At 40.3% G+C, this 23304-nt stretch overlaps 2 protein-coding genes across 2 annotated transcripts; one reads left to right on the top strand and one right to left on the bottom strand.

Moving 5' to 3' along the window:
- Nucleotides 1-2626: 2626 nt before the first annotated feature.
- On the top strand, nucleotides 2627-15568 carry nbn (nibrin). The gene is made up of 17 exons (XM_083990198.1): nucleotides 2627-2790; nucleotides 3461-3582; nucleotides 5454-5581; nucleotides 5746-5905; nucleotides 5998-6101; nucleotides 6189-6306; nucleotides 7376-7566; nucleotides 7711-7811; nucleotides 7916-8048; nucleotides 8154-8362; nucleotides 8750-8930; nucleotides 10162-10783; nucleotides 10928-11017; nucleotides 11279-11419; nucleotides 11863-11976; nucleotides 12063-12112; nucleotides 13554-15568. Exons 1-17 carry the CDS (start codon nucleotides 2760-2762, stop codon nucleotides 13585-13587), a joined length of 2529 nt encoding a protein of 842 aa, XP_083846324.1. The 5' UTR covers nucleotides 2627-2759; the 3' UTR covers nucleotides 13588-15568.
- A 1419-nt stretch (nucleotides 15569-16987) lies between these two features.
- On the bottom strand, nucleotides 16988-19291 carry osgin2 (oxidative stress induced growth inhibitor family member 2; the record flags this gene model as incomplete). Its single annotated transcript, XM_083989232.1, has 6 exons — nucleotides 19204-19291; nucleotides 18982-19074; nucleotides 18725-18861; nucleotides 18448-18639; nucleotides 18252-18343; nucleotides 16988-18161 (listed from the first exon to the last, which is right to left on the bottom strand). Coding segments are annotated over exons 1-6 (1689 nt in total). The 5' UTR covers nucleotides 19205-19291.
- Between the last annotated feature and the right edge of the window lie 4013 nt (nucleotides 19292-23304).

Genomic DNA, 23304 nt, shown 5'->3' with positions numbered 1-23304 from the left:
GGCATGACAGATGTTGTAATAGTAATGCTTTTGTGTGTGTGTGTTTGTGTGTTTGTATGTTTGTGTAGATATATAATAGCAATTAATGAGAGGGAGGGGGTGGACAAATAGCAGTAGAAGACAGTAGAAATGAGTGCTCTGATAAAGACGAGTCGGTGCAGTATAAATATCTGGAGCTCAGGGAGAAAGTGCATCAGTTGAAGAGTGGCACTGCGAGGAGGTGAAAGAGAGAGCGCGAGAGAGACAGAGGGGGAACAGAAAAGGACAACAAGAGGGTGAATGAAAACAAGAGACGAAGAAAGAGAGGAGCTGAGAGAAAATACAACTACAGAGGGTTTTTATACAACGTAGCGGAAACTTCACAGCAGGTAAAATACAACATGGCATTTCTCACATACAGTATAATTATTATAGTTTCTATTTCAACCTGTAGCCTACATGTTTTCATTTTCCACAGAAATGGCAAACACAGCTGCAGCCCTCTTGGCTCTACTCTTGCTCCTGAGTCGCAGCATGCCATGTTTCTCTGTGTATAACAGTGGGGAGTGCTTCTTCAACACCAAAGGTACAGTGAGTGAGTGTGAGTGTGCACATAATGTTATATGAGTATGCATGTCAGCAAAGTTATTTGTGTGTGAGCACATTTACTCATGTAAATGCTATTTCAAGCCATTGATACTGTGTTTTAATGCAACATCACACTTGAATATATACTTTATAATTTACTACTCTCCAGATTTTCATTTATCATCCAAAAGCATTCTATGAGTTTATGAAATAGAATGCATATTATAGATCGTCGAACAGTATAAAGAATAGTTAAAATCAACTCCACCATGACCATCTGCAACATTATAAGTTTATATTGTTACCCATGAAGTTGGAATTCAATTTTAAATTCTTCTCATGCAATGATTATGACAATGTGATTTTGATTTTGATAGATAGGGTGTATATCTTCTAAAAAAACCTTATTGATCAATCTCTTCCAAACATATCACTGTGAATTAATAGGAATAGGAATAGGAATAGGAATAAAGAGAGGAATTTGTCAAAGATCATTATTTAAACTTTATGGGCATACTGTGTATTTTCCTGATGTTAGTTCAACAGGTATTGAATTACACATTGATTTTAATTCAATTTTGTGAAACTCTTTGGGCTGTATCTTTGCATTAAAGGTGCTGTACGATACATTTTATAATAGTCATAATCACTGTCATATATAAATGAAAGCATTACTTTTTATTGTATATTTTACATTGAAGCATGTTTCTCACCATGTATGTGACATTGACCGATGTCTTTTTCTGTCAGGGAGCTGTGAACACATGGGACAGGTTTATGGTATAGGAGACAGCTGGATCACCAGTGACTGTTACCAGTGTGTCTGCATGGAGCCTTTTGGAGTAGGATGCTGTGACCAGTGAGTTTTTCTCCACCACCTCCAGATGCTCGAAAAAAAATACTCAACATGCTGAACGTGCTCTGATCTAACTGTAATCTTCCCTACAGCGGATCTAAACCTGTGGACTATCCAGACTGGTGTGAAATCATCAGAAAACCTGATGACTCTTGCACTAGCGTTGCAGTGATGAGAGCCAATCATAAATTACCTTGTCTCTGGGGACGAGGCCGTCTCAGACCAGCCGCAGGCCAACCATGGAAATCTGACAATGATCCTCTATTTTGAATTGAGTCAATGAGTCTGAAACAAGAAAGAAAAAGCAATATGGCAATGTGAGATGTTTCTTAGGAATTAAATCAATAAAGACCACATGTTTTATTTTATTGTGAAATTTGAGAATTTGTGCAGGATTTTACAACAAAAGCTGTGAATAACTGACCACAGAAATGACTTCTGTTTATGTATTATTTCATACTTTTAAATTGTGTTGTTGATGTTTGTTGTTGATGCGCTTGTTTGAATGAACTTATTATTTGATGTTTAATGATTCAGTAAAAAAATGTCTAATTTAAGGTTTCATCATGTGTTACTTATTTCACTACATGAATATTATATTAATATATTTAGTAGGCTAACTGTTCCTAGTTTCTTCCCTGCTTTAAGCTATGAATTATGGATAGAGCAATGTGATACAAAATACGAGAATTCTAGTGATAGTTTCTCTAGTTCATTTAAAAGCTGTGGATCTGTTGAATGATTGAATAGACACAGAAGACTTTATTAGGTAGCCTACTTCTCTAAGAAAGACATTCATCAGGTGACAAATTTTGACACTGATCACTTGACAGAAAATTGGTTTTAGGTAGGCTATTACATAAAATTTGTTTGAATTGTTCATATCTTTTTGGGATATCAACAGAAAGTTTACCATGTCTAACCTATATTTTGAAAAAAAAAAAAAAAGTCTTCATAATCGATGCAAAATGTTCCAAAAAGATTTCCTCGAGTGCCAAGAAACGGAGATTTTTTTATGGCACTTCCATAGCTGAAGGCAATCTTTGTTGCGCAAATAAAATAAGCCCTCTGTCTGTCTGTCTGTCTGTCTGTCTGTCTGTCTGTCTCTGTGGGCGAAGTGGGATAGTTTCACTCACTGGCTGCGTAAATGAGACCAAAGACGTATCTTCGATGAGACTCTTATTTTGGAAAGGCTTCTGCGTCGCAGTGTTTGCACGTCACTGGATGGCGCGCACAGATCCTGTGCATCGTTTATGTTGGTAGAAAATGGACTGGCAGCCTTAAAACTGACTTACATCAAGTTTAAATAGACGAAAACGCAGCAGATAACAGTAAAATGTGGATACTGACCCCCCTGCAGCCCGGAGGTAACTTTGACTGGTTGCTAACAATTAATAACCAGCGAGCTAACTCTGCTAGCTTGTGTAAAGTTTGCTTGTTGATGTAGTTAGTTCCTTGTTACAGTCTATGAGTTAGTTGTGTTAAGTGTCTGCAGACCTTTGTGATTAATACAGATAAACGTAGAAAATGGGTAGTTTGCTGTAAATACACAAGTGGAGGTATTTGATTAACAGTCCCTGAAATGTTAGTTAAGATTGGATGTTTTGGGTGGACGTCTGAAGAAGCAGTTGTCTGAATAATTGTTTAAAATCCCTCCCAGTTTCTTAACAGATTAGATGCCATATGTTTAGTCGTGGGCAAAGGGTTTTCTTACTTAAGATAAAGTTAGGAGGATGCTTTCAAAGAAAATACTACAGTATGACCAGTAAACTGCCTCTAAAGTTTTCTAAACAGAGAACATCTAATTGAAACCTTTAATCTCCTCTGTACATTTTCACACAGTTTCTCAGGTTTGTTGTTTCCAAGCTTCTTAGAGAACTGGTTATATTCCTTCATGATTCAGGTTGTAACCAAGACTAAGTAGTAATTGTCTTACTTCTTACTTCTAAGTAATTCACTTCATAATACCACCAGGAAGCCTATTGTTTTGATTCTTCATCGTGTGGTCCACAGTGTAACTCTCTCTGTCACCCACAGGTGAGACCCACTATCTGCTTGCCAGCAAAGAGTACGTGGTCGGACGCAAGAATTGTGACATCCTTCTTGGTAACGACCAGTCCATCAGCAGGGCTCACGCTCATCTCACCGCTACTGACCAGGTAACACAACGATAGCAAATGAGGGGATGATATGGTCAGAAAGTTATATATAATGTAGTTATGGCCTGATGGGAACTGCAGATGCTGCTGTGCAACTGAACAACTGGAATATTTTTTTTCCAAGGACATTTGTCACCTGTACAATTAAAACAGTAACTGATTTATTCATACATTCATTCATTGTATTACTTAAACTGAGATGATGTGTGATGAAGTCTGATTTAACATGTCCGAAATGAATGAATAAATAAAATAAGATAAAAACAGTAACGGATACTGACCAGAAACAAATTTTATCGAAGACTGTATGTCTCTCTGTTGGAGCGTCAACATTGATGAAACAACCCTATTGATCAAGTTATAGGCCTAAATTTAAAACAGAGCGACTGAAAGGAACAGTGGGAGGATTTATTTTATTTATTTATTTATTTATTGGTTTATTTATCAGGGACAAGACAACACTAATCAACAGTGTTTAAAAAGAAACTGTAAGTGAGCCAGAGTTAGCCAGTCAGGCTAATTTTCATCCGCTGTCCCCGGCCAGATGTTAAAGGCAACCTAAAAACCGAAAAGGGCAACAATTACGTAATGTATTAAAGTAAAATTTCACATAATGGCATAATGACAGCTCATGATGGCAGGAGACACGAGTAGCAGGACAACAGGACAAACAATAGCAAGCATTGAAAAACAGGACATGGACATGGACATGTACATGAGACAATGACAGACATGACAAAGCAAGTGGCCTATATCGCAGGCAGAGTGTGGTTTATTAGTGGGTACATGATTGATTATTGACTAATCACTGCCGTAACTGCCTTTTAAAGGAATACAGAGTATTTGATTCTCTGATGATGTGATCTTTAAGTTATAATGGACTCCAATGGTGACAAGTTTTCACAGCAGAAACAGCAGAAATTTAATTTCAAACATTTATAGAAATTGCGTGCTGCACTTTCTTGGCATCAAGCCAGTTTTCCTATCAGTATGACTTAGCAGAAAATCTAACAGACCTCACTAACGGCATCTCGAGCTGCTTGTAGGTAATTTAATATGACCACTTCCTGTCTTTCTTCTCATGATGTAGAGGTTTCAATAAGACTTGCAGTCGGATACAGTCAGGTGCTAAAGAACAATCCTAAGTAAGAGCTTGCACAAAGTGAAATCTGACACCGATTTGAATTTATTTTAAAAACACACACATGATCATCAGTTTGCTTAGTACATACAGTTTCTTTAGTAAATAATGTCATATTGGTGTGTAGATTTAGATAATTTTAATTGGACCATATTCATTTAATAATGTTCCAAATCGATAATTGATAGCGGGGAAAACGTTAACCTGTTTTATGGCAGAAGGTGGTGGTGTTGCACTGGTGAAAATGGAAAGCAGTAGTAAATGTGGGTACTCAAAAGTTTAAAACCAGTTGCCTTGGATGTTGAAGTTGTATATCATTGTAAAAACTAGACTTTTTTGACACTACTGGTTGTTAATAACTTTATTATTTTCATATATATATATATATTTAATATCAAACAATCACCAGCTTTGTTTTTTTTTTTTATAAAAATAATTTCTGTCTCTCTGTTTGTTGATTTAATCTTGATGAATAAATGAATAAACCCACTGTGACATAAGAGCATCTTCAATTGATTAATAGAAAAAATAATTTACAACTCCATTTTATTTCACCACTGCAGTCCTGTCCATTTGTTGTTACACTTGAGCTTTAATTGATTTTCTGAGCTTGTGATACATTTCCATCTCGGGCTTAATTTCAAACTGATGGGTTTCTCGTTGAGCAGAAAGATGTAGGATGGTTTGTTTGTTGAGTGAGCAAATAAATGGGTTTTTCCATGTGTTTTAGACCCTGACTCTGAAAGACACCTCCAAGTATGGCACGTCGGTCAACGGGCAGCGTGTTGCAGAGAACACAACAGTGAACTTGAAGTCAGGGGACAAAGTAACATTTGGAGCATTTGAAAGTAAATTCAGGTATGTAACAGGAATGGGAGCTGGGCTGTTGCATGGCGCCATCGCTTCATCTTATTTCCTCAAAACTCATAAAATCATCAGTACAACATACAGTACATCCAACACACATTTGTTCTGAAAATGTTGCATTTTCTTCCTTTCTCACTGTGTCTTGTTTGCATCAGTGTGGACCATCAGAAGCCGGTGGTGTGCTCGTCGTGTTTGGACAGCGATGGCAAGGCGTCGCTCTCTCAGGCGCTGCTGGCTCTGGGTGGAAAGCTGGTCAACGGATGGACTCAGGACTGCACCCACCTGGTTATGCCTACAGTTAAAGTCACCATCAAGGTGAAAGGAACCAGACTTCATATCCTCATTGGTGCATGTGATGTGTCTCTCCCTAAATGTGTGCTGACTTGCTTGTGTCTTGTCCTAATTAGACTATTTCTGCTCTGCTGTGCTGTCGTCCCATCGTGAAGCCGGAGTTCTTCTTAGAGCTCAACAGCGCCGTTCAGCAAAAATCGCTTCCTCCTAAACCCGAGAGGTACGAAACAATCCTTACACATGTACTATAAACACCAGCTACACCAAACAGAGCATTGTTTCATCTGTGCTGTTCACTGTTTTTAAGTTTCATCCCTGAGATCGATGAGCCCAGCTTGAGTAGAGAGGGCGTCGACCTTCGAGTGGTCACAGTTCGCAAACAGCTTTTCAGTGAAAAGACCTTCATATTCCTCAGTGCCAAGCAGGTTTGTCTACTTCTTCCTTCATGATAAACTAAAATAGCTAAATAACCACATATAACATATCAGGATTGGTGGTGATCAGTCTGAATTTCTTTGTACCTGTCGTCGTCCATCAAAGACAACAGAACTGATGAGTCACAGAAGGGAGCACTTGTTATTGACGGGATGAAAGCCCATGTCCCTACTCCCTGCTTGTTTTCCAGTCATTAAAAGAAATGACGGAAAGTCACATGATCTTATGAGCTCGATGTTTATCAGTTGAATATCAGTTGCCAGGCAGTTGGCAGCCAGCAGATCCCATGGGCAGAGTCGCTGCTCCAGTGAAGAGGCTCGTTGTTACCAGAGCTGCAGCTAATGTTTATGACACTCTTACAGGCTCTATCGATTATTTTTTAGAGATCATAAATTGTTCTGTCTGTGATAAGTCAAAAATAATGACAAATATCCAGAGCAAGCTACAACACCTACTGGTTTCAAAGTAATGTTTATTTTTATAGTCTTATCAACAATGCAATTTTTGCCCTGATTTGATTTGACTAAAATAATGAGCTCATGTCATTTTTTGCAACAAACTAGTTCAATAAAGTTATGAATTAATTCATTACCATGTTTTATTGTATTGCTGTACCTTTACTTCATGTATCACAGGTCTGTTTGATCCTACCAGTTTTCACTATTGGTACACTAGTTTTCACTCATTTTTAACCTTTTAGCCTAATGAAAAAAAAAGAAAAAAAAGAGTATCACCGGTATGAATCACAAATGGTCCTCCAGGTCAAGTGATATATTATGAAGTGAGGTTTGTTTGAAAACATCTCTTATATGCGGTGACTTGCTCACGTCCATCCTGTTTACATTAGTACAACAGCACTACTCTGGAGCAATCGCTTTCATAATTGCTAAAATATTGATGGATCACTGTGAAAGGCCTTGAGTTAGACCAGCAGTGGAAGAAAGGCTCTGTGGCTTCAGCTAGCACTAAACTGTAGGGAATTATATATTATCAGCAGACACACGGACACTCTCTCTTTATCTCTCTCATCCCATTTGTGATGTTCTGTGTTATTTGCAGCTGAAGCGTCTGAGTGCAGCAGTGAGTTTTGGAGGAGGCAAGAGCCAACTTCTGGAGGAGAGCTCCCTGCCCCGGGGCCTGCTGGAGTCTCCAAAGAGCTGTGTGGTTGACGTTTCTACAGGCAGCTCCCAAGCGCTGCTTCCTCCCTCCGCCACAGAGTGGGCCAACTCTGTGAAGAACATTGTTGAGAGGTTTGCACAAACTTATCCTTTTTTGAAAATTACTCAAAAGTGTATTTTGGTAAATTACTTGTCGAGGTCAGTGAGTGACTTGTGAATGCTTTAAAACGCTCTCCCCCTCTATCTTTGGCATTTTTTCTTACTCTGGTGACACAGAAAAGGCCTTCGAGTCATAACAGAGTCTGAGATTGGTTTGGCTGCCATCTACGCCTCCTGTGACAAGTACTGTAATTCAACCAGTCAAATGCCAGACGCAGGTGAATGATCAGATTTAAAAAAAAAAAACGAAAAAGACTTCTTTGCTGGTTTGTTTTTTTTGCTCAGTTGTCTTTGATTTGTTTCTGTCTTGTTTGGGTTTTAGAGTCAGGGCCAAATGTGAAAACCAGAATCCCAAGTGCTTCGCTGTCACAGAGTGTGGCAGTAGAGGAGACCGTGTTAGCCGCCACATCTCAAAACATCACAGCATATGCAGTGAACACAGAGCAACCAGAAAGGTACCAACACACTCACTCACACACACACACACACATATCAGTCTTGTGACAAACTTTTCCGTTCCAGGTAGCCAGTTTCATGTGTGTAATTTATGCGTGTGCCAGGTCGCAGCTGTGTGAGGTGCCCGGCCTGACAGCAGTAGGAGAAACTCCTGAGAAGAAGCAAAACGGTAACACCGGTCTTCACCAGGGATCCAAAGTCAGGGCTGAGAAGTCGTCCACTCAGTTCGTCGTGGCCGATACAATGAGCTCATCACTCAATACTGTTCACAGCGCCAACTCACCGTGGAAGAAGCCTGAGTCCAGACCAACAGGTAGCTGGAAGAATGGCTGCACATTTTTCTCTCACCATTTTTATTCAAAACCTTTGTGAAACTGATCAGATTATTCTGTGTGATGGAGAACAAATATTTTCTGCAGTTCCAAATGTATAAACGGCATTGATTAGGAAGAAGTCTTCAATGTTATCGATCACATTTGGTACAGGTCATACCTTTAAACTGCTCAGTATTGATAACGTCAAAGGTATAATGTTTATTAATGAGCTCTAAAGGTTCTGATGGGGGATTATGTTACTTTAAGAAGAGCCAGGCTTCAACCCTCTATGCTTAGAGAACAGAGCTTAGATTAATTCACCTGTGATATGAGCTACAATGCCTCTAATGCTGTGAGAATATTTTTTTTAATCCCTGCTTGTGCAGCTCCAGGTGAAAGGAGTAGTGGCGCTAGGTCCCAGCCTCAAAGCTACAAGACCAACGGTGGTGGTGGCGCGAAGACGTTCTTTCAGAGGCAGTCTCCTCAGAAACCAAGAGTCCCAGCACAAACTTCTCCACAGAAACAGTCGACTATGACTAGTTTCTTTCAGCCAGTCAACAAGAAAAGGTAAACATTGACTCTTTAAGCATGTGGAAGACAACACCTTTGTTTTAGCACACAGGTAATGCACTTTGGTTAATGTTCACTTCATGTGAAAGCACTTAACAAATGATAGTAAACATTGGCAGCCTTTACGTTTACTCTCTGCAACCTTAAACAGCTAGAAAACAGATGTATGGATGGATCATTTTTAATTTGACAGGTCTTCCAATGTTTAAGTTTCAAGTTTTAGCAAATTGGTTTTTTATACTATAATATTGAAATAAAGAAATAGAAGTGATGCTGGAGTATGTATCACAATCACAAAACAGTCTCAGCTCTTTAAAGGGATAGTTCAACATTTTTGAAAATTGGCCCATCGCCATGATCCCCCTAGTAATAGCAGTAGGTTCGTTACCTTTAATTGTTGGTCCAAGCTGCTTTTAGATCGGGGGAGAAGAATACCGAGCGGCGCAGCTACACTACGGAGGCTAATGGAATTTCTTGGTTTTGCTCATCAAACTCAGCAAATACACAACCAAAAAACTCAAAAACGCTGTGGTGGACAAGTTGTGACTTGCACATTCACCACGCTATGAGATAATAGCGGAAAGTTGCGAGATGGAGTTGTTTTAGAGGCAAAGTCGGACTTTACACTCTAGACGGCTGCTCGGCGGAGTGATTTCAAAAGCGCCTGTTTACTGCAGATACGTCCGTATACTATGGCACTGGCTGAGGTGCGCACACTGTGTCCCTCCGACCAGTGGTTCACTGAAGAAAGTAGTTCCGAGTATTTGCTTCACTTCTCTTAACTTTCCGCTATTATCTCATAGCGTGGTAAATGTGCAGGTCACAACTTGTCCACCACAGCGTTTTTGAGTTTTTTGGTTGTGTATTTGCTGAGTTTGATGAGCAAAACCAAGAAATTCCATTAGCCTCCGTAGTGTAGCTGCGCCGCTCGGTATTCTTCTCCCCCGATCTAAAAGCAGCTTGGACCAACAATTAAAGGTAACGAACCTACTGCTATTACTAGGGGGATCATGGCGATGGGCCAATTTTCAAAAATGTTGAACTATCCCTTTAAAGTCATATTCTATACATTTGTTTTAGTTGCTTATTGCAGCACTGCACAAAATGGGCTCTAGAGATAAAATTCACATCACTTTCACTACGTCAAAACGTGCTACTGGTAACAAACATCTGAAATATATTGTATCAATTACATGTAACAAGTCTCGTGTTACCCATTTCCTTAAAGGCCTTTGGAAGAGGAGTCCTCCACCACTGTGTCGGAGGCAAAGCGGCCTGTACTGGCATCTTCCATCAGCAGGTTACAGTCACCAACCACTTTGGTCAAACCTAAAGAAACATACTCGCACTCCAACAGGCTCTCTGCAGCCACGGCCCAGTCAGGAGTAGACCTGTTCACACACACTGGCCAGCAGGAGCCACAGGGTAGAAAGAGGAAGGAGATGGAAGAAGCGATAAAGTTGGAAGAACTGGAGTCTATTATGTCTGAGGATTTTGATTTTTTTGATGAACAACCCTCAGAAAAACAAAGGCAACAATCACAGTCAACAGGGAAAAATTCTGCTGAACAGAAACAAAGTTTCAATATGGCGGAGACTTCGTCTTCAAGCAAGAGACAACGCCTCAATGTAGAAGAGCGTGAAACCAACCAAAGGCGAGAGTCAGGTTCCCATAAGGACCAGAGCCAAAAACCTGAGCAGCATATCATCTCCATCAAGACCGAGCCGATGGATCCTTCAGAAAACATCACAACTAAACACGAGTCCAAACCTTCACATGTATCATCTGCTAGCAAAGGTGAAAAAGACATTCTGCCATCTTTTGAAGAGGACGAGGTGTCTTTTATTGAGGTGAGGAGAGAAGATTTACCCTCACTTCATTTTGTTTAGTACATTTCCTCCACTAGTTATGGAGAGAAAGTAAATTAAAACTTCCATCTCCATTCACACAAGACACAACTGCGTAATGCTCATTTTTACCCTTTATTCCTGTAGGATTTAGATCTGCTCAAAGCAGATGTTAGCGAGCCTAAAGAAGAAACTAAGCCGCCTGTGAAACCAGTTGTGATCAAACAGGAGGTTCAAGTAAGTTCTGTGAAAAAAGCTCTTGTTGTTGCACTTTTGTCTTCTTCCTTCCTTAGTGTTAGCTCAGTACATACTGTATCTTTTTCTTTCAGCCAAGCTAAGTGGTCTTTTTTACAAAATGTTTTCTGACAGTATTGATGTGTATGTATAATATCAGCAAAGATTTTGACAGAGCATTGGAAACGATTAATCACGCTACAGTACAAAAAATAATAACTGTCCACTGGACAAAAGTTAAATTCCTGATTTGCTGTTTTTCAGGAGTCTAAGATTGAGGAAGACCTTCCTCAAAAGCTGGTGTTGGTGGAATTTCGATCTCTCACTGTGAGCGTACGTCCGAAGACCAAACCAAAGCAAATGACGGACAATGTTGATGCAAAGAACTACAAATGTTTCCGCAAGGTCAGACGGCAATGCACCCCAGACGAGCCTCAGCTGAAATTAAGACTGATTGTAAATTAATTATTAAAGTCACAACAGACTGTCTAATGCATGTAGCTGCAATCATAAAGCTCCCGTTTTGAGTTCTAACAATTAAATTACATCAGTTTTTAAATGGAAATAATATGCTCTCATTAATGGGTAGGCTGCAGAACATCCAGTTCCAAAAAAGTACAATTTGAACCCATTATTTGTGAGTCAGACACGTTTAAGTGATGCTTATGTACTGTATGCACTGATAAGACGCATCATCTCCTGTGAAACACACGCAATATGTTCAAAATCAACTTTCAACCTTGCCAAGAAGCACAAAAACAAAATTGCAACGAAACCTGCAACACATAGAGGGTGTTGGTGGTGTTTTCCCTTTTCATGTTTGAATTTCCTTGTGTGCTTATTTTCAGAAGCGAGTTCCAGGTGCGAATGGAGCACCTCACTTCATTGGAGGCACTGATCTGCTGGTTCACAACAGAGCGAAGAACACTGACCTGGATGAGTGGCTGAAAGACGTAGCTGAGGTAATTATATCTCTTTTCTGTCTGCCTCTTTGTGTCTGTGATCTGTCCAAGCTCCATTCATGATCTTGAGCCTGTGTTTGCTTCAGGAGGAGCGACAGAGCAGGCGGGACGAGACCATAGGAGACGACCTCTTCAGGTGAGGAAGAGATTCACATTTTCTGTCTGAAATTTACTCCACCACTCACAGCTTCCTAAAAAAAATGCTGGGTGTCCACTTTCCAGTGTGTGAAGTGCCATTTGCACACTTTTCAAAGTAATAATGGAAAGTCCTCTCTTTTTTCGTCCGACACTGACGGTACAATATCTTCTGGCCATAGGCAGTGAGTAATAATTTCCCAGCCAGTATAATATTTGTGAATTATGTAGATTTTGAAATGTTAGTTTGGCTCCGTCTTTTTTCTGCAAAATGCCCACTAAAGCTGTAGAGCCCGAGCATGTACTGTAGTTGACGCGTGCTTCAAAACTGGAACTGCACAGTACATGTTCTTCGTTCAAAAGGTTTTACAGAGAAGCTTTTCTTTCTGTCATAAAACAAAAACTGTGCTATAAACTGAGAAAAACAATAATCCATAACTTTACTTAATTAACCAAAATACATGTGTCACGTTACAGGTCTTAACCAATAAGAAAACTGCATTATTAGTCATTATTAGTATTATATTAGTATTAGTATTTACCACTTTGTTTATTATCTGCAAATGGCTGAAACATGAAACACACCTTTATTATTTGTTATGAATTGTCATCATCTACAAATAATGTTTGCCCTGTAATTTAGTATAATGTTTTACATTTTACTTTGTCTGGCTTTTTGTTTCTATCATTTGGTCAGACAGGTTCCCCACTCTGTCTCTATACCGTAACGGTATTTCCTCCTCTGTGATTTAGACTTCAGGTCTAAAGAAATACATTTTGTCTCCATGTTAACTATTGCATGTGTGCACGTTAGTTTTTTCCCTTGGAAATTCAAATTTGGGTACTGATTTATAAAATTTTGGTACACCTTTAATTTACACCTGTCTTTTGCGTTAGAGCTTGCTCAGCCGGACTCTGAGTATTAATGAAGGTCAAAACAGAGATTCCACACAGTCTGTTCAGCCTCTGTCATTATAATAAAGTCCAGACAACATCATTAGCTGAGAATTATGGACATGGGGCCTCTGTGGGGAAACAGGTGATGTAAGCTGCAGCTGCTGTGTTTTCTTTGACTAAGCAGAAAAGAGACAGTCTGAGATTGATTTTGTGTGTGTGTGTCTGTGTCAAGGCTGAGCTGTTTGATCACTGAGTCATGCTCAGTCAGTCATGCGTAGCCGGTGAACAGACCCTGCCACTAAGAAAACAATCCAGTATTTTTTTGGTAGGTCTAAACGAGGTTTCCAGACGTGGTTTATAGGAAGCCTGTTTGCTTTAAGCTGTTCAAACACTGTCCATGTTTTATAGCGCTTAATTTGGGCTGTTTTTATTGTTTGTTCAAAATGCCTCTAAGGACATTGAGGAATGATCCATGAGGAATGTTAAAAGCCCATCCTGCCGTGCACGGACCTATGAGATAAACCCTTGTGTGTGTGTGTGTTTAGGTACAACCCCTCCAAACTAACCAGGAGAAGATAAAATGCCTTCATCTTGAAGTCCTCCAGTGGAAATTCGTCTTGGAGACAAAGGAAGTACGTCAGACTCCACCAACACAATATACCCCAGAATTGTAACTCATGTTGTCTGTTTCAGTATTTTACCCATAATGTTGACTGATACAAAATTAAGTTTATGCTTCATGTCTGCTAAAATAATCAGAAAAGTGTTTTAGTTTTCTCTGATACATGTTCTGTCTACAAATGCATTTATACTTTCATCCAATTAAGCCACTGACAGCAAGCAATGTAACAAAAGAGTCTCATGTTCAGAGAGTTTTTCTCAATTTTTATTTGTCAATAATAAAAAATACGGCATACAAAACATTAAAAACTCTTCAGTTGTACAAGAGAGCATTAAAGCTCTACATGCTGAAAGCAGCTTCTCCTTTGTTTTGAAGTTAAGACCAAATGTGTTCCCTGGTTTGAGCTGAACTAGAAACTTGAGGTGAATTCAAGTGTAACAGTTTTTATAACTATCTCTGACACAGCCAACCACCTCAGGCACTTTTATAGATCCAGAACTGTTCAGATAACCAGTCTTCATGCCAAACATCTGTTGGCCTTTCTTTGTTGAAAGTTGAAATCCATGTGTCCCTTCATATTCACAATAAGTGCCATGTACAAGTTGAGAATTAACTCTGTGTTAAGCATAAATTGTGCAATAATAAAAGTCATGAGCAGCAGAGTGGCCACAAGACGTTAGGAAACTGGCCTTGAAACACAGTTGGTTCAACAGAATTATTTTGTTTACTACTTAACTACTAAAATCTAAGTTGTACTCTTAGATGGCCACTAAATAAACCTGTCGGCACTTTATTAAGCAACCAGAGTCTGTTTCTGAGTTCAAAACAGTGGACAGGTGTGTGTCTTACCCAGATGTAACAGGGTCATATTTCACTTTCAACTTCAAAAATAATAAGAGTTAACGCCCCTTTGAGTCACCCAGTCTGCCCTTTTAGCACTTTTATCTCTTCTGCTCAAAACAGCTGCTGCAAAGCAGTCGTTCATGCCTACATGCATATATTTGATATTTATATCAAAACAATATTCAAAAGTCAGTGAAAAAAGCGTCAAGGAATAATTCCGCAGAAAATCAATATTTAACACAAGTAACATGAGTTCCATTAGTTTACTGTTATATTATTATCAAAACTCAAACAGTTATGTGTTAAACTACTTTTGTTAGATTTAAAAGCAATGTGACTACATATATTATTTAGTAATTTCACCACCAACGCTGTCTCTGTCTATTGTATCGTATGAAAGAAGAATTCCCCTACAAAATGATCAAAGTGTCACATCACAATAAACAAACCTTGAGCTGTGCTTAGTGGGACACAAAAAAATATTTGTATGGCAACACAGGCTGTGTTTAAATTACTGAAAGGTGCAAACTGTAGCAGAAATATAAAATGTATGGCTACAGTCACTGCTTATATCCTCTCTAAACTGTTATTTGGCACTTAACAGAACAGTAGTCGTTAACGGTAAAGCTGCATTAAAAGTGATAGAAGGATTTAGAGATGCACACATACAGATGATGTGATATGAGGAAAACAAATTGTTCTACAAGTCAACATGAGTGGGAAAACTATCTGTGAACTTGCCTTGTTGGTGTGTAACAGTTATGGAAGAAATATGACTTAGTAATTGCTTTGTAGTGTAACAAACAACATGTCACATTATTACTGTCACATTACTCCAATCACAGATGTTCAGTAATAAATACTGATATACTATCCAGTCTTGCTCAGACCGTATGAATAGATTCAAGGTGGAGTTTAAATGTTAGTCTTTAGAGGGATATCTAAATACTATGCTTTGTTAAGAAATACTGAAATGAAACAACAAAAATACAAAGGGGATGCTAAGATTTGGATTGCTAGAAATAAAGAAATGATTAAAAAAAAAAAAAACTGTTTGGATAGTATCATTGTAAAATGGGCTGTTGTGTGAGTGTGCTTTTCCTGCCTCCCCCACCTCCCCCACTGTTTATCTATGTGAATTCAGTGTGGATGCAGTTACCCTGGCACTGGCTGTCCAAAGTGACATTAAAATGTACACAGTGTTCAAATTGTGGCATCAAGATCAATAAATTGACAGCAAAATTAAAAAGTTGCTTTACTTTTTCACTATATTCTAGTCATAGTATAATTGGCAATTCTCTCCAAAGACTGTAGTTAAAGGGCCACTCTGGTGTGTCTTGCTTTATCTACTTTACTACTAACCACATTAAACTCCTTTCAATAAACTAATACAATATTCAGTATTTTCATGTATTATAATGGAGAGTTGGATGCCAAATGACAGGAGCCATTCATAGTTTCAAAATACATAAGGAAAATATCACTACTATATTATTGGTGTGGATTTAGTCGATTTGCTGTTGTTTTGAATGTAAATCTTAACAAATATAATGATTATCATATAGAGGTAAATAAAAAAGGAAGAGAGATGTAAAACACCAGAGTGACCCTTTAATGATGATGACTTCTGAGATATCACTTGGATCCAATCTTGGTGCAATCTGTAGTAAAATTGGTCATATGTGTCTAAGAATACATTCAGATCTGCAAGTAAATTTTGCATAGAAAGTCTCTTAGTAGCATTATAATCAAAGCAACAGGATTTATTTGAGTTTTCTAATTCTTTAGGTATATGGCTCCACTAACTACAATAGCAAATCAAAGAAGAATATCTGAAGTTAAAAAAAAACAAAGTGGTAAGCTCATAATAATCGGGAACCTTAAGCCACTGACTAACCAAGAACTTGTCCGTTCACACATCTGATGTGCGTCTCATCTTGCAAACAACCACCACTTCTGGTTATTTTGCGTAAAGTTCGGATAATCGTAAGTTTTGTAAGCAGGCCCACAGATTGATCTGTGACTGCACATGACTGATAAAGCTGTACTGAATGTTGCAATAAGAATTAGTGAAGTCGCCTCTACTTTTTAATGTTCTGTTTCCTAAAGTTTAGAAAAACAAGACCATATTGTGATACGACAGCAAGTAAGGTTAGTAAATGGATTGAAAGACACATGGTGAACAAACAAATAACCCTGATGAAAATAAGGTCCCATTCAGTTGTGAGGTTACAGTTTGACTACAAAACATTGGGACATGGTAGCTTAGACTTCTGGGACTTCTTAAGAAGTCAGACAAGACTCTGAAAAGTTGTTTCTTTAGAAACTAATTAGTGTACATCCACTGTCCTTTTGGTCTTAAAAAGTTGTACAAATGCCTAAGCTTTGATGAGAAAACACTGCATTAATGATTAAAACATTAAAACCATCCCCCTCCCTTTTTTATCAGATGATAAAAGCTCTTGAAAGCTGTGCCCTACAACCAATTTATACCGCTCTTTTTCCATCATGTTTTCAAATGAAGTTACTCCCGCCATTGCTGATGAGCTTCCCTTTCTTCTTGAGTCTTTTCAGCAAACAGGAGGCGATGCCTAGAGCGCCGCCCTTCAAAAACCGAACAAAGTTGTCTCCCACCAGTGGGCCCATGGCAAACAGACCTGGCTCCTTGGTACACTCAAAAGTGTAGGGGTGGATGTCAATGGGGTTCTGCTTGCAGGAGATGGGTTTTGTTGGATCCTGACCCAGGTACTGGCCCTGCCCCTTCAAGAAAAATAAGTTCGGGTTGGTCCCAATGAGCACCAGGACCATGGAGATCTTGAATGCCTTGAGGGAGTTCTTCCCCTGCAGCAAACACTTCATGTCAGACTGGAAGGACACCACGCAGTGTTCGGGGAAACTGGTGTAGTCTGGAAACAGGCTGACATTGGCATTACCAGCCATGTTACCTGAGGCAAGTTGGGGCTTTGGGCACATCTTGGCACATACTGAAGAGGCAATGCTAACTGCCTGGGGTCTGGTGGGAGCAGAGGAGGGAGCCACATTTGTGTAGGCATGAGAACACATCATGTTGTAAACTTTGTGGTACTCTGGGTACAGGGTCTTGGGCAGCTGTTTGAAGATGAGATCTGGGTCGTCTACACTCTTACGAAAGACATGCAGCACTCTAATGTTGCTGTTGCAAGCGCACAGAACTGCATCTGCGGCACTTAAACCGGCACCGACAATTAAAACTGGATCAGAGTTCATATCCAGCTTTCTCCGGCTTACAGCCATGCCAAGGTCTGAGATACTGTGGAATACAAACGGTAGGTCCTCCCCCTCTACACCTAATCGAATCGGTGAATCGGATGCACCAGTAGCCAGAACTACATTTTCGGCAAACAGAGAAAAGGGGACGTGAGTGTCGTTCTGTACCTGTTGGTATCCCCTTACTTCCCAGAGAGCCCCCCCACCTCCACTGTTTACTTCCTCAACTCCATTTCCCTCAAAGCCCTCATTCCCACCATCTCCCACCCCTTGATCAGTATGCCCATTTTCCAAGCCTTCTTCCTCGTGCCCCCGACAGAGTTTCTGGACGGAGGTCACGTAGGTGTTGTCAACAAAATTCTTTTGCAGGCCCTTAAGCTTCACATAATTACGATAATAGGATGAGATCTCATCTGGGGTGGCTCTGTCACTGGTTACATCCCTAGAGAGGAGAGAGACAATGAGGAATGAGGTAGCACAGAATTAAATGTCGAACCATGTCTTTGTCAACAACCTTGGCCCATGTCTTCACCTGCGTTTCCCGTTGACCAAATCCCTGTAGTTGACACCCGGAAGCTCCATCCAGATGCCAAGACTTATAGTCAGCATGGACCCTTCCATTGCCTGAGGATAGAAAAGAAGGGTAGAAGAAAATGCACAAAAACAAAAGGATTGACGAAAGATATGGATAGGTACAAAGGTGTCGAAGACTAAACCTTGTGGCTTACATGCCAAGCACCTCCCGGTGTTGCTCTTCCCAGCACCAGATGTGGGATGTGTTGCTGCTTGTCCCTCTTCCACTGAAGGACAGGGGGGAACTCGTAGCCAAAGTCAGCGTTAGGATGAAGTAGTGTATCGAAGAGCACAGCCACTGGATTCCTTGACCTTCCCTCAAGACCTTCGCTCAAATATTCAAGATCCTGCAGGCAAATGTCCCTTTCATGACATAAATGAACATATGCACATGGGAGTGTGTAAATATTCAATCTATCTGCAAATGTTTACCTGCTCAGTGATGGGGAGGTGCTTAGTCTCCTGCAGTTTCCTATACAGTATTGGGTTTGGGTGGACAGTTGCCGTATCCAGGTAGGGCTTGTGTCCACTCAGAAGGTAGGACAGACAAATACCTGATGGCCCGTTGCCTGAAAACAAGCCCACGTTTGTGAAACAGTGGGTTAACATCATGTTGGGGGAACACAGCATTACAAAAATATTTCAAAATGTGGACCAAGAGGAAAGTAACAGCAAGCTCAGGAGTTTACCTATGATGACCACAGGAACAGTAGATGGGTGGTCTTGCGGCAGAGTGGTCTCTTCCAGAAGAGGCATGGCTGCAGCCTGGGCCAGAGCCGGCACTGAGGGGAAATAAAGCAATAAATATATGAGCAAAGTTGAACATGTTTCCGGAGCCATCAATTCAGAGTTCAAATTCCAACTGGAAAGCAGAGCTTCATATTTCTGTATTTAAACAGGTTCAAACTAACTTGTTGTCTTTGTGTCTGCCAGTGTTGTTGTGGTCTCTCATTAGCTTAGATCCTGTCTCCATCTACCACCATCAGCTGACTCAGAAACACAGGCATCGAGGGGGAAAAAAACCTTTATTCATCCTGTTATTGTGCTTCCACACACAGCCATGACCCTCCCTGTCTGTCTGGGGCTTCGCACACGTGGAAACACCCGCCACAACACAACGTACCCCCAGCTATTCTCTTTGCCGTCCCACCAACGTTCACACCCCCCTTGTCCTATCAAATGTGGCCCGCGGCGAGACTAGCCTCTGTTAACCCTGGTACCGCTTCCCAAACAAAAGGGAGTTCTAATCAGATTTATGTAGGCTTGGGTCTGTTGTGAAACGTTGCCGGTGAGCATGTGTAGAGTGTGTTTGTGTGTTACGCGACAGTGCCATTGTGTGCCCGCCGGGCAGCAAATCCCCCCTGATCACTCCTCCGAGTGGGCCCTAATCCCACTGGGCCTGTTTATGTCTTTACCACCCCTTTCAACAGCAGCAGGGTGAGAATGTGGTCCTGGCATGCTGACAGACCAAACCATCAGAGCTCCTCCTCCCCCTTTTATACCCACCACCAACACACACACGCACACTCCCGCCAAAACATTACCCACTGTCCAGAGCGAGCAGTGTCCACTTGCCCCAGTTTCATACTAACCAAAACATGGCCCACAATGCTTTTGTCTTGTATCTCCAAACTCTGGCTCACTTCCCCTATAACTCCAATGTCCCCTTGCTGCCAATACAGTCTGCCTCATTTTATGTACACCCCTCTCTCTCTCCCTCTCTCCCTCTCTCCCACCTCCCCTCCCTCCCCCTGTCTGACCTGTGTCTGTGAGCCAACCGGTTGTCTTTGGTCGTTGGCTTGTTTACCCTTTTCAATGAAAGCACTGGGATTCCACACATTGCCTGCCCTGTTTGGAGAGTGTCGTGCCCCCAGTTGGCAGGTTGATACTGGTATTTCCATGCCACTGCTCAATTTGACAAACCTCACAGTGTTTACAGTCCTAAAAGTTGATTTTGCCAAAACTTTCAGATAGAAATGTGTCTCTTACTGTTGGTGGACTTACAGTAAGTGGATCCCATGTTTAGATTAAAGAGTGTCGTCTTGTTTTTTCAACCTTTTCTCCCAATAAAATAATGAAAAAATGTAATTAACAAAGTTTACCCATATGATTAACAGACCAATACAATTTAGGCCTACTGCAGATCAATAAGGAAGTTCAATCTTCACTTTTGCAGAATTTATGACAAACCTATCTCAATTTAAAGATGGAGCTTTCAAAATTCAAATACCCAAGTCTGGACAAATCCACATAAACAAGATTGTTTATTTACAATAGGATGTGCTTGCAATGGTAGCTTGATACTCACTCCCTTGACCATCTTTGGTTAGCCAGTAGAGTTATTATGGAGCATCTACACTTATTTCAAAACATTTATGAGATGATATGCAAATGCATGAGTCAATGATATGGATAAAACTGTGTGAATTACTGCATCTTTTAGATTAAGCGCAATTTAATGCCAAATTAATTAAATACCAAAGAAAAAAACTACTGCACCAATGTCCAAACTTATGGAAAAAGTCTGAATAGCATTAACATCATAGAAACATTTAAAGTAATATGCAAATAAATCCAACCAGGATGTTTGCCTAGTTTTAGACTTTGTTTGTTGTAGACATTGTCTTCTCCCCTTTGATGCACTAATGTGCGCTTTTTGCAGCATGTGTGGAGAGGATGGACAATACTTTTCTAGAACATGGTGCACTGAGTATTGTAGGTTGAAAATGACTTTTGTATGTTCACTGTCATCACTGAAATAACAAACATGCAGTTTAGACTCCACCGCTCTGTGTAGCCTATAATTCAATTGGAAACACTTATTTCATGATACAAATGCATTTCAAGCATGGTTTCCTCATATTCTTATTGACTTAAAGACTTTTCTGTTTTTGACTCTGTGTTTGATTTCTTCAAGCCTACAACTACGTTACCACAGCCTCACCTTTGCAAGCCTGCAGGTCAGTTACAAAATTAACTTCAAACCAGCTCTACACTGGGTAGCTATATGTGCGAACATTACTGCAGCACAGACAACACTGGAGGAGCTGAATGATGTAGCACTGAGTTATACCCCGCACTGTGCACATCATCCCCATGGACCCACACAGGCTCAAACCTCCCACTACACCCCGGACTCTCGAGCAGCTGTCCTTGCAACCTGCGCCCAAAAGGCACAAGGAGCACATGCGACAACAGCTATGTCACCATCATTGCATAATTTAGGTCAAACACACACTCACTGGCATCCGCAACACTCCGCACTAAGAACAGGATGTCTTACCGCGCTGTGAATTATCTCTGTATCCTCCAGTCGCGTCCTGCTATCACGACCCAAGGCTGCATCTCTAATCGTATAAATAGGCAGACACCGGCGGTGGGAGGACCTATACAACTGTCCTGGGGTCTTGCACGAGATAACAAGCCAGCCTCTCCCTCTCTCTCTCTCTCTCTCTCTCTCTCTCTCTCTCTCTCTCTCTCTCTCTCTCTTGTCATCACGCACAAACGCGCACACCCACTTACCTCCGTGCAGTAAAAAAAAATCCGAGCAGACCTGCTTATATTCAGGTCTGATCAGCCCGTAAATGTCGTCTTGGGGTTAAATCTTCTCCGTGTCTTGGTGGCAGTGTGTATGTGAGAGAGTGTGAGAAAGACGGAGAGAAAGAGAAACAGGGTCCTGCATTTGCTTTTGTCGTCACATGCGCATCTCACTCTGCACCGGCAGGCGTGTGCGCGTTCACGCAGACAGGAGATACCGGAAGATCCGAGCATCTTCAGCATCCTCCCTGCTGCTGTTCATTAACCTCTGCCTACAAGAAATGCAGTGAACAGTTAGGCATGATTAGGGCAACCCGATATTGTCAGTCTAATAAAACTCTGCTTAATCACCCTAGATATTTATTAACCTGCAACCGACAACATGAAAGTGTTGGAGCCAGATCTCTACTTGACTTGGGTCAATATCATACTGGCATTTTTTGAGTTGCACCGTTAAAAATGTCACTTCTGTCCTATTAAGGTGAAACTTGAAGTCAGTCTATTCGGTATTTATAACGACTCACACAACCACCAAAATGGTGCTGTTGGTTGATGTAGCCTAATGATAAACACTTTAAAATGCCTTAACTACAATTACATTATAATTGTGTATGAACCATTATTTGTGTCCACGTACATAGAAGGATTTCAAGTAAATTGGGTCAGTATGACCTCAACATCCACATAGTCATAGTGTAATACTATAGATATATTTGTTGAAGTTATCAAAGGAGCTTTCAATAGGGGTGAAATTACTGACAGATAACCTACTTTTTTTTTTTTACATTTGGAAACTGGGCACTAAAAGATGTGTGTGTTCTGCATTGGTGACCAAGTTGTGTGTGGAAAAAGTGATAAAGATAGCACCATAGTGTTTTCTTGTTGAGAAACCACAGTTTCTAATCTAGAGTTTTTGCATTCTTGCTATCCTATGTTATGCAGACAGCCTACTCTCTCTGTAATAAGTTATTGCTGGTGGGATGTGGGATTTCTGACCGTAATGATGTTAGATGACAGGAGGCGGACCGTCACCAGCACCAATTTAACTTTTCCTTTGAGGACTTTGAATATCTGACTGTGTCTATCTCTATGCAAGATTTTGAGTGTGTCAGCATTAAGTGTCAAAGGGAGAAGTAGTCCTACTCATTATCAATAATACCAGTATTTGTAGGATTATGAACATATTATTGATATTGATTTGGCTGGTAAAGAAGAAGGTTATTATGTAATGTACTGTTGTGTGGATAGTTCTATAATAATGCTTCCCTTTGGGATTACAGACAGTTTTTCTTTTTAAGTAGGTGTGATACAAGCTGTTAACTAAATATAGGGGAGTATGAAGTTAGTACAAGCACCTGAAAACTCTTGGTACAGGACTTAAATTGATTAAATGTTCAGAGTAATTACTTGATTCAAAATACAGGAGTTACAATCTCTTCTTTATGGTATTGTTCTGTGTTGTAAGGTGGAAAAAA

This window comes from Trachurus trachurus (assembly GCF_905171665.1).
Source record: "Trachurus trachurus genome assembly, chromosome: 16".
NCBI lineage: Eukaryota > Metazoa > Chordata > Actinopteri > Carangiformes > Carangidae > Trachurus > Trachurus trachurus.
Note: the sequence above shows the minus strand (reverse complement) of the source record. Positions and strands in the feature narration are given on the sequence as shown.